The sequence below is a fragment of the Crinia signifera genome, chromosome 1 (assembly GCF_055691185.1).
Source record: "Crinia signifera chromosome 1, ASM5569118v1, whole genome shotgun sequence".
Classification (NCBI taxonomy): Eukaryota; Metazoa; Chordata; class Amphibia; order Anura; family Myobatrachidae; genus Crinia; species Crinia signifera.
The window spans coordinates 303,311,911-303,324,433 of record NC_139217.1 but is presented as its reverse complement, the minus strand read 5'-3'; the positions used below and the strand labels follow the sequence as shown (position 1 = coordinate 303,324,433).

At 43.2% G+C, this 12,523-nt stretch overlaps 1 protein-coding gene across 1 annotated transcript in view; it reads right to left on the bottom strand.

Moving 5' to 3' along the window:
* Nucleotides 1–12,294, bottom strand: part of MAMDC2 (MAM domain containing 2) — a 107,989-nt gene extending 95,695 nt beyond the window's left edge. Inside the window, exon 1 of the mRNA XM_083158329.1 lies at nt 12,021–12,294. Within this exon, the coding sequence (XP_083014455.1) occupies nt 12,021–12,081 (61 nt within the window). The 5' untranslated portion in view covers nt 12,082–12,294. The remainder of the gene's footprint in view (nt 1–12,020) is intronic.
* Nucleotides 12,295–12,523: the final 229 nt, after the last annotated feature.

Sequence of the window (12,523 nt, the reverse complement as noted above, 5' to 3'; positions counted from 1 at the left end):
CTCACATTTGTTGTATCAATTCAAATGAAAAAAATTGTTGTTATAAGGTAAACAGGTACTTGTGGATAATCATGGCTCCCACGATGTGCATTGCATAGCAAAAAATCGCATCGCATGCGATTTGATCGTTTTGCATGCGTTTTTAACAGGAAAGCATCCAAATGCATTGAAATTAGTATCAAACATGTTCATTGGCCCCCAAATGTCATTTTTGAGGCTGTACCACCCCCACTATCAACGCGAACCCGAAGCGTGGCAAGCGCTGCGAGCCAGCGAGGGGCGGCGGTACGCGTCCTACGACCTTTTCATACCCCTACTATCCACGTCAGCGTGGAGTTGAGAATAGAAAGTGTGGCGAGCGCAGCGAGCCACCAAGCCCGAAGCGTACCTTCACAGAAGGATCCTACCCATATGTTTTTGGGTGAATTAAAAGTGTTACTTGAACAAGCCCTTTCTTCGGGAGTCACGTCCAGAGAAGAGTACAAATTTCTTCTACCCACACACCCTATCACACCCACTTTTTATTTTTTACCTAAAATACATAAATCCCTTTCTTCACCCCCTGGGCGTCCCATAGTATCTGGTATTAGTTCAATCACTGCTAATCTCTCCCATTATGTTGATTTCTTTCTACAGCCCTATGTTCCGACTCTTAGGTCATACATCAAAGACACCAGAGATTTACTTACCAAAATCCAAGATATCAGTTGGAAAGACAATTATGCTTTTCTCACTTTAGATGTGAATGCTCTGTACACCCACATACCACACAAATTGGGTTGTGAGGTGATACAGAGGAAATTAAATACATATGATGACCTAGAGTCGGAACATAGGGATTTTATTCTCAATAGTATTTCTTTCATTCTTTCACATAATTATTTCACATTTCATGGTGAATTCTTTTTACAGGTGATGGGGACGGCCATGGGGACCAGGTTCGCGCCCAGCTATGCGAACCTATACATGGGTGAGGTGGAGGAGACCCATGTGTGGGGGAGCAGCTGGGCGCAGAGCCTGGTCTACTATGGCCGTTATATTGATGACCTCATTATTATTTGGGATGGGGACTCTTCTTCTGCCACTCAGTTTGTTCACTCACTTAATTGTAATCAATATAATTTAACCTTCACCCACACCTATAGTGAGTCTTTTGTCAATTTTCTGGACGTGACTCTCGAGATTAAGGAAAACAAAATTATATCATCTAATTATGTTAAACCAGTTAATACAAACTCTTATGTTCATTTTAAAAGTGCACACCACATGCCCTGGAAAACAAATATCCCTAAGGGCCAATTTATGCGCCTTAGGCGCAATTGCACAGAAACGGAACAATTTTTGTCACAGGCAAAGACTATGTCTGAGTCCTTTTTGGAGAGAGAATATCCGGGTCCTCTATTGGAAGAGGCCCTACAGGAGACACTTAAAATGGATAGAGAGACTTTACTTAAACAGAAAATTATAAAAAATAAAAATAATAATAAAAATGATTCTGAGATCAATCTAGATCTCACATTTATCAGTAAATTCAATAATTGTTCTAAAGAAATAAAAAACATAGTGACACGTAACTATAGAGTTTTACATCAGGATAGAATCCTCAAAAATATAATTCCAGATAAACCTAGGATTATATATAAAAAGAATAAGACTCTCAAAACAATTTTAGCACCTAGCCACCTAAAAAAAGACAATATATCAAAAGAACAAAAGAAATCAAGTGACCACCTTGCCTGGCTCCCAGAAAAGCCAAAGGGCTTTTTTAAATGTGGTAAAAATAAATGCACGATGTGCAAACATATTCAAAAACAAAACCCCATAATGACACCCTCAGAACAAGTACCCTATACACCTAAAACCTTTATGAATTGTGAATCCACATATATAATTTATCTTTTAAAATGTGGTTGTAACCTCCCCTACATCGGGAGAACAACAAGATGTTTACGAACTAGATTTATGGAACATAGGCGAAACATCGTAAAAGGCTTTGAGAAACATAGTGTCTCTAGACATTATAAAATTTCACATAACTCTAATCCAGCATGCTTATCCATAGTGGGTTTAGAACATGTTTTATGTACTTCACGAGGTGGAGATAGATTCAACCTATTGTGTAAAAGGGAAATTTATTGGACTTTGAAATTTAACTCATTACATCCGGACGGGTTGAATGAGACAATTGAACTTAATACAGTTTTGTAACCACAATTTTTCCCCCTTTTTTATTGGGTTCAATATAATTGTATACATATATATATATATACACATCTTATCTGGTTTATTCTCTTTCTTTTTTCTCCCTCTTCTCATTAAGAATATATTATTATAAAAATTAATGTGACTACCATAAATCATATTGAGTAATTAAAAAATCAAAAAATTAATTATTACTGTTTTTCTCTCTTCTGAAGCTATCTATATATAAAATATTGTTCTGGTTTAGAACGCGTATTTATGAAATACTCTTATGTCTCTTTCTTTCATATCTTGCTGTATTAAACATGTAATTGCTACAGTACCAGGATCGGGTTTCCTGATAGGGAGACTTGACATTCGGGCGTTGCTCTGACAACGCGGTGAGCGTCCCTCTGTGTTGTGCATTTTAGCTGGGGCCTGTCACGTGACACGTGACATGGAGACGCACACACGTCATTCCCCGGCGAATGCACTGTACGGAGAACGTCCACTCAGCTGCTGGGCGCGGCGCGAGTCACGTGACATCACGTGCCGCGTCCGTTGCCTAGCAACGCGTCTGACACACGCAGTGCACGGGCTGTGCACCGCCGCTGTTAATGCCGATACCGGCAATCGGCTGTCGGCGGTGGCGCGCACCCTGTGCTACGAGTGTGTGGCTTGGTTAACTGCGACCTCAATTGGAACATAAATGTGTATATTCACACTCGAATGACTTGTCCTGCAATGACGCAGAGTTACTTCCGGGTCATGTGACCGATACCAATGAGGTCACTCATGTATTTTATATATTTTTTCATATTTATCTTGTTTAAAACATAATTTATTTTGTAGGATTGCCTCCTATATAGAATAAATAAAAATATTGTTATAATATATGCACGGTTCTCAAATAATAGAATGTTTTTTAGATACAATGAGCGCACAGGTGAATCCACCCAGACAATTAACCACCAGGTATAAAAACCATGCCTGGACTTACAAACAAACATACCTGCTCCTGATGAAGCCGGAGATTCCGGGGAAACGCGTTGAGCCTTGAGTCTATGCTGTGACAACATCTACCTTCCATCTACCAAGTGACAAGTCCATTCTCCCATCGATGAACCTCTAAGAAATTTATCTGGACCTGAGAAACACATGGGACACAGCCTGTTCCCTAATTATCCAGCAACTATTACAGAGGACATTCGCTTAATGGGATATCCTGAGTCCTTGAAATTATAGGACAACTAAAGGACATCAGTCACGCAATCTGGCAACCATTGGACCAGACCAAATTGGAATGGTAATATACAGCTACACTCATTTAAATACCATATGAGCCTAACAGCTATTTGAAAATATATTCTCAAAAATATCCCCTGGGGATACCTCTCCAAATGTGCACTATGGACTTCTTATGGTTCTAGAGCGACTCATTTTAGTGATTTTAAATATTATCCATTGTTTTTTATTATAATTTTGTTTATTGTTATTAATAAATTGTATACTTTTTGAGAACCGTGTACTAGTATATTTGATTACAGCCAGCGCTGGCACACTCTCTTTTTTCCTACTCGTTATATAATTGGGTCTGACAAACCCTGTGCCAGCTGCTGCTGATAGCGCACCACACAAATCCTTCTTTTTCTAATCGTACCTTCACAGGTATACGCGTCCCCTCGCGGGCTTCACAGGTGTCTGCGTCCCCTCGCGGGGCACGCTGCGCTCTCAACTCCACGCCTACGACCTTTTCATACCCCCACTATCCACGTCGGCGTGGAGTTGAGAATAGAAAGTGTGGCGAGCGCAGCGAGCCACCGAGCCCGAAGCGTGGACGCGTACCGCCGCCCCTCGCGGGCTCGCTATGCTCGCCACGCTTCGGGTTCGCGTTGATAGTGGGGGTGGTACAGCCTCAAAAATGACATTTGGGGGCCATTGAACATGTTTGATACTAATTTCAATGCATTTGGATGCTTTTCTGTTAAAAACGCATGCGATCGCATGCGATGCGATCGCATGCGATTTTGTAAAAATGGTAAAAACCTGCAAAAATCGCATCCAATCGCATGCCATCGCATGCCACCATATATGGAATGCGATGGCATGCGATGGGAGCCGTGATAATCCACAAGTACCGGTAAACATTACAGGTCATTATAATGAATAATGTTTTCTTGGCAATTTTTACACCTATTTTGACAAATTCCCTTGGCACTCAAAGGGTTAAGGACTGAAGTAAATATCTACTTAATGTTCTAATGACTGAATAGTAACAACAACAACAACGACATATATTCTTGTAATCTTTTCCATGCAATACAATATAAAATCAATGAAAGGGTTAAATGTGTAACATTAAGAACATATTACTGTAATTACTTTTCATACATTTTTATGAATTACAGCTCCATAATGAAATATGGGGTCTCTTATTCCGTACTTCATGGTTTGTAATGGAAAAAAAAGAATGTTACATAACAAAATGTATAATCAAATAATTTAGGAAACAGTGGTTAAACCGTCAAAAGTTTTTGTTTTCAAAATAGGCAGCTATGGAGTAAAACATGGAACTTGTCCCAAATAGTTTAAAGAAAGAAACAAACTGTAAAGTTTCAGGATTATCCTGTTCTTTTTGCATCTTAAATGTACAATTATAATCATCTGGTCATCTGGTAGTTGATGCAGCATTTCCATAAATTCCAGAACTGTTAAATAATGTAGGAAACAACCTAATATGCTTTACTGAGCATCTTAGCTTACACTAAGAAACCAAATCTATGTCTCATACAATTATTTCTAATTCTGTATGTGGTATCTTAAAGGGACAGTCCTCACTAGTTAATGCCCAGAGTACCAGCATAGAAAAGTTGCAAGCTGAGCGCAACACAGGTTCAGGAACTTCCTGTCTGATCTGGGAGAGTAGGCAAGTATGAATTATAGCCCTCACTAAAAAAGTATATTAATGTAGTATACATAGTGTTTATATACCCTTCATTTACTTCATGACAAGCAGGTCTCCACTTTCATGGTCAAGACAATGGCCCCTCTCAAAATGGGCAAAACCATGTGCACCGCATGTGGGGCAGATGTAACATGTGCAGAGAGAGTTAAATTTAGGTAGGTTGTGTTGAAACTGAAATCTAAATTGCAGTGTAAAAATAATGCATCTGATATTTACCCTGCACAGGAACAAAATAACTCACACAAATCTAACTCTCTCTACACATGTTACATCTGCCCCACCTGCAGTGCACATGGTTTTGCCCATTTTGAGAACAAATTTGGGTACTTGTGAGTTATCCGGGCTGCCGATTTCTAAATCGGGTCGGATCGGGCACATCGCATCGCATCGCATGCGACCATCGGATGCGATGCGATGACCCGATTTTTCCATAGGAATCAATGTTAAAATGGACTGAGTCCATTTTAACATGGAATTCAATGGGAAAAAGGGGTCCTTTTCATACCCCTACTATCCAAGTGGGCATGGAGTTGGATATAAACCTGTGGCGAGCGTAGCGAGCCACCGAGCCCGAAGCGTGGCGAGCGTAGCGAGCCCCGCGAGGGGGCACAGAATACCGTCCCCTCGCGGGGCTCGCTTCGCTCGCCACGCTTCGGGCTCGGTGGCTCGCTACGCTCGCCACAGGTTTGTATCCAACTCCATGCCCACTTGGATAGTAGGGGTATGAAAAGGACCCCTTTTTCCCATTGAATTCCATGTTAAAATGGACTCAGTCCATTTTAACATTGATTCCTATGGAAAAATCGGGTCATCGCATCCGATGATCGCATGCGATGCGATGCGATATCGCATCGCATCGCATCTGATTGTATGCCTTAACTTAAGGCATACAATCAAAAAATCGGCAGCCCAGATAACTCACAAGTACCCAAATTTGACCTGCGATCAGATCTGAATAAAGGTGCCCACACACGCACCGATTTCAGTGCTATGCGTTTTTGGCAGTACAATGGTACTTTACAATTTTTCTGCCAGAATTAAGCATGACCCGATGTCAGTGGCGGATTCAGGGGGGGGGGCACCCGGGCACGTGCCCCCCCCTGTCATTTATTTTGTAGCTGAGGACCAGGGCTTTCCAACGAGCCCAGCCCCGTGTCTCTAGCCCCCCGGGAACCAGAGATATCGCCTGTCAAACCTATAACGTTTTTTCCCCATAGGATAATATGGGACCCGTCAATTCCGACCCCCACCCGGTTCCGACGGCTGCCAGTTCCCGCCCTGGCATCACAGAAGCTTGTGGTTGATTTCATTCAATTCTAAATCGCTGGGCCTTCAATATGATACCAGGCTGGTCTAAATCGGTCAATCAGTTCCAGAGATATTGCGTGTAAACCAATTTTTTTATTTTTGAAATGTAATTTCATGGCTGTTCATGTTCTTTGAGGGCAGATTACTCTGGAACCAAACGTTCCAGTTTCACTGGACCAAAATCATTCAAAGCCCACTCAAAAGTTCTTCAATATAATACTTGTCTCATGTAAATGGGTCAGTTGGTTCCGAAGATATAGCCGGTTAAATTAGATAACTGGTTAAAGGGGGGAGGGGTGGTTTTCTCTACCCCTCACACCAGAAAATGCAGGGACTAGGCTGGTGTAAAAGGGGCCAACCTGGGAATGCATTTTCTGGTGTGAAAGGGGTATTATTTCAAATAACCGGTACCTGCAGTGCTCGGAATACAGCCAGGCTCTGCCACTGTCAGTGGCTATCACTTCTGCCTGGCGGCGGCTGTCCCCCATTTACCACAAGCATGTATTCCCCCTTGGCAATGAGCATGTAATCCCACATGGCAACGAGCATGGAACCTCTGGCAATGAGCATAGAACCCTTGGCAATGAGCATGTAGAGAAGCAGCACTTATGTAGCATAATTTTGGTACTTGTTTCCTAGCACGGCCACACCGATCATGATCGTGGGCATCGTTAGTAAAAATCAGGGGCATCGCGGCCATCGCATGCACTAAAAAATCGGGTGCGATGGTACCGACGCCGCGAGGGGCGGCGGTACGCGTCCTCCGACCTTTTCATACCCCCACTATCCACGTCGGCGTGGAGTTGAGAATAGAATGGTGTGGCGAGCGCAGCGAGCCACCGAGCCCGAAGCGTGGCGAGCGCAGCGAGCCCCGCGAGGGACACGGACACCTGTGAAGCCCGCGTTTACCTGTGAAGGTATCCGCGTCCGCTCGCCACGCTTCGGACTCGGTGGCTCGCTGCGCTCGCCACACTATTCTATTCTCAACTCCACGCCGATGTGGATAGTGGGGGTATGAAAAGGTCGGAAGACGCGTACCGCCGCCCCTCGCGGGCTCGCTGCGCTCGCCACGCTTCGGGTTCACGTTGATCGTGGGGTGGCGTAAACTACTTTTGGGGGGACATTTCACTGTTCAGGGGTGTTTTGGGGGGTTTCTGGCCCATTTACCAATGTTCCCTATGATGATTAGGGTAAATTGAGGCATTTAACATTGTTTCCTATGGGAAATCGGGGGCATCGCGGGTAAATTGAGGCATTTAACATTGTTTCCTATGGGAAATCGGGGGCATTGCGTCTGGACCATTTAAGGCTTTTTAGCCGCCTGCGACGCGACCGACGCGATTTTGACTTTTTTCAATGCATTTCAATGGCAAATCGGGGGCATCGCGTCGGTCGCGTCGCAGACCACTAAAAATTACACCCGATGCCAGCGATTGTGGCCGTGCTAGGAAACAAGTACCATAATTTTTAATAGGCATTATGGTGTTTGGCATAACACATAATGGACATAATGGCGTGTAACTTAACGTGTAATGGACATTATGGTGTAAATGTTTAATGCGAGACTTTGGTGGACAATGTCCCTGTTTATGAAGTGTATTGTGAATTTTGGCTTAATCTGTGTGGCATTATGTGAATTCTGGCTCAATCCATGTGGCATTATGTGAATTTTGTCCCAATCCGTGTGGCATTATGTGAATTTTGGCTCAATCCATGTGGCATGTGAATTTTGGCTTAATCCGTGTGGCATTATGTGAATTTTTTCCCAATCCGTGTGGCATTATGTGAATTTTGGCTCAATCCGTGTGGCATTGTGTGAATTTTGGCTCAATCCCTATGGCATTTTATGCATTTGGCTCAATCCGTGTGGCATTATGTGAATTTTGACACAATCCATTTGGCATTATGTGAATTTTGGCTCAATTCTGTGTGTGTTATTATGTAAATTTTGGCTCAATCCATGTGGCATTATGTGAATTTTGACACAATCTATGTGGCATTATTTTGGCTCATTCCATTTGGCATCATGTGTAAGGGGCAAGTATAATGGGGTCTAGTATTTTGTTGCATAATGTGTAGAAGTTGTATATGGTGTTGACACGCACCCTGTTGAGTGGCCACACACCCTTTTCCGGAGCGCGCCTTTGGCGCGCGCACAACTACATCCTTCACTTTTGTCACCATGGTGGGCCTGCGTACTTTAAATGCCAGGGCCTATTTTTAATTCCATTCCCACCCTCTCCTGCCGCTCTCTTAGCATGTACACTGGCACCACTATTACCGCCCCTCCCCCACCCAAACCCTTTTTATCATGGTGCCCCCCCTGTCATTTTATCCTGGATCCGCCCCTGCCCGATGTGATGGTTATTTTGCTGTCTGCGATGCGATGCTGTGCGATTTAAGCACATTTTTTCACTGGCTTTTTCTGACCTTTATTTTGTTCGAGTTCACATGTTTTAAACCTGCAATAAAGTTGTTGATAACAATTTGTATGTAATTATTTCCCAAAAAAAACCCGTCGTATAGCATCGGCTCGTATGCCTGTATAATGCTGAGCCCGATGCTATGCGATAATGTCCAAAAAAGTACCTGCTGCACATACTTTTTTGGACATCTAAAATCGGCCCCCGGGAACGCGCATAGCACAGCATCGCGTCGCACACGCCACACTAATACACCCCGATAATTGTACGCACGATGCGTTTTGTACTTTAAAAGTACAAAACGCGTTCTAAAATCGATGCGTGTGTGGGCTGCATAAAGGGCCAATATGTAAGTTTATTGGAATCAGTTTTATACTGATTTACTTCTTGAAAACAGGTCTTTCTTTTGTTGGCATATTGGTATAACTATGGTATAACTATGTTGTTGTGTTTTGTTTGTTTGTGTAATGGGAATTATGGAAGTATATTGTCAGTGTTAGAATGGTGACATTAAATGTTGATATTCAGAATGTCAACATGATCATAATTTTGACGTTGTGAATGATGACAGATAGAATGTGGACAGCCCATTTTAGTGTAATGGGTTAATTAAATGGTTAGTATCAGGTTGTGATCAGTGTTAGGTTGTAGTTAAGTTTAGGAATAGCCTGTGGTTAGGGTTAGGCTGCATCATGTGAGGATTGGGTTAAAAGTTAACCACCATGCACCTGAAAACAATGGGGCAGATGTAGTAAGCATGGATAAGAGATAAACTGGAGATAAAGTGGAGATAACATGGAAGAGATAACGCACCAGCCAATCAGCTGTATTTGAAATATGACAGTTGGGATCTGATTGGCTGGTGCATTATCTCCTTCCACTTTATTTCCAGTTTATCTCTTCACCAGGCTTAATACATCTGCCCCAAAGAGAGATAAATGTCCAGCCAATCACCTGCTAACTACCATGTTACAGGCTGTGTTTGAAAAAAGTCAGTAAGGAGCTGATTGGCTGGACGTTTATCTCACTTTATCTCCCTTGCAATTATCTCTTGTTAAGGCTTAATACATCTGCCCCAATGTCGTTGTTGGCATTATGAATAGACACAACATCAATGCTGACATTATGAGTGTTCACATTTTGTACCTCAGCACAGATTAATATACTGAGCAGTGTATACTGTATATGTGCAGTACAAATGAGTATTTGTATAAGATAGATACAGCAACACTGATCGAGCCACTCCTTCAAAAGGTGCTGCTTCCAGCCCTGTGGCCAGTGTCTGCTAGCCCTATGTGGCAGACCACTGGTGGGTGCTGAATTGGGGCACAAACACATTTTTGCTTAGAGAATGACTATGAAGGGTTGACCTTCATAGTGTTGACCTAGCGACCGTATCCCCCTAATCCCACATAGCAGAATTCTACTGGGAGTAATGCGAGAATGCAGTTTGCTACCATTGGTGCAAATTTACTAAGTTGGGAGCTCTATTGAAGATATGATGTTGCCCATAGCAACCAATCAGATTGTATCTATTATCTTCTAGAAGGTGGTAAATAAATAAGTATAATCTGATTGGTTGCTATGGGCAACATCCCATCTTCAATAGAGCTCCCAACTTAGTAAATTTGCCCCATTGTGTTTTGGATTAGTTTATTAACCCCTTGAGTGTTAGGTTTGTCCTGCCCCAGCAAAACCTATCAGGGCAGGTTTGTCCTGCCCCAGCAAAACCCACCACAGATCATAGAAAGCCCCCCCCCCCCCCTCACCTCCCCTGCTGCCAGTGGTGCACAGCTGGACACCACTGGCACACACCTATTCCACATTAGTGATATGCCCAGAAATTTTCCGGGACAGCCCTCTGTGGCACCCAACCAAGGGGTTAATAAATGAATATCATTAGCACATGGAGCAGGTGTAGCAGGTGTCAGCAGAAACACCAGGCTGCTACAGAATTCTCTTTCTAAAATAACATCTGTTATAAACAGATCCATTATTGTAATCATCTTACCCCAGCTGATTGGGTGGTAATTCCATGCGTGCTGCTCGCACAACCAATAGGAAACCAGTCCTCTTTCCTATTCCAGTGTATATGGTATTTTCTCATTATATACTAACTACTTCCAAACCAAGGGGTTGCTCCAATCAGTTATGAATGGTGCAATGGGCCAATCCTATGGCCTTTAAATGCAGGTAATGATAATGAACCCTCAAATATAGCAACTGTGTCACCTTCAGGTTATTAGTATGTATTACTCAATTTAGTGGTGGTGGGACACTATAACAAGCCATGCATAGAGTAACAACTGGGAACAAACTTTTATTGTTTCTTAGCCCCATGTGGGTTCGATAATGCACACATCAAATACAACTTACTGTATGTTAAGCAACGTGATTCCTTGTAAGAAAGAAAATGAAATCTAAATAACACTCAAATGTATCTAAATGAAATGAGTAAATAAATGGCCGGTTGATGTACAGTAGATGACTGCTCATATGTACTGAGGTTAGTAAATTGCTCTTACTAGCAGCAGCTCATAGTAACACTGGGGGGATCAGTACTCATAGTTACTCCATACCAGCAGCGATAGCTCTATGGGACCAGTGTCTCGCTATCAGTGAGTGTAGCCCAGGACCTATAGCAGCAGCACCTTGTTCATTTTCTGTAAAGTGTCTATGATAGTGTCCATAAAGGAGAATATTCCACATGCAGCAGAAGTCACAGTGACATTAGGCTGAGACCTACAGTAGCAGTGTGTCCATGTGCAGCAAGTGGGCTGAGCACAATAAGTGCTGCGATTACTTGGCAAGTACAATGAGTTTCATCTACTGTACTAAGTGTACGGAATCAGCCTGTGCTGCTGCCCTGGTGAGCGCTATCCCCTCTTATCACACAGTGCTAGCAGGCAGCATCACAGTCACCTACAGTACTGTATGCATCTGATCTTACACACTGTGACACCCTCAGAGACCTGCCTGTGACAGTAGCATGACAGCTCAGCATCATCTGCACTGCTGTGACGGGTCCCATGCGCTTTCACCTGCTCCCATTATTGATTTCATTCTTCACTCATTGTTTTGCAAACTGTAGGTAAGTCACTTTTCCAGCACAGTGGCAGTAGCCAGCCCAGGGTGCTACTTACCTGTTCGCAGCAGCAGCAGCAGCACACGGAAAGCCAGCATCAAAGGTAGCATATTAGCCATGAGGAGAGGTACCAGCTCCAGGGGCAATGGGCTGCACGGAGAGCCTCTCTCCCGGGTCTACAGCACGGGGATGGGCTGTGGATGAAGCGCTGCTGTCCCCCTCTAGCCCCCCTAATGGAGGCGGGGTGGGGGAAGGTGGAGAGTGAAGGAAGGGAGAAAGACAAAGATTACAGGGAGGGGAGATTCAGGCTGTGCTGCTCCTGACAGCTTCCAGACATACAGGCAGCAGTCACAAAATATAAACTGCTGTGCACTGTGTGTGTGCCATATTCCCACCACTGTATCGCCAGGCTGTAGGGAACAATGCTCCTTCTTGTACTGTATCTCCACTCTAAAGAGAATAAATATCTGATAAGAATATTGTTATTGTCACTGGTTTATATTGTTCCCATTTACCTTCCTATCATATAGCTTGAGTAAAAATATTAATATGGATGTTATG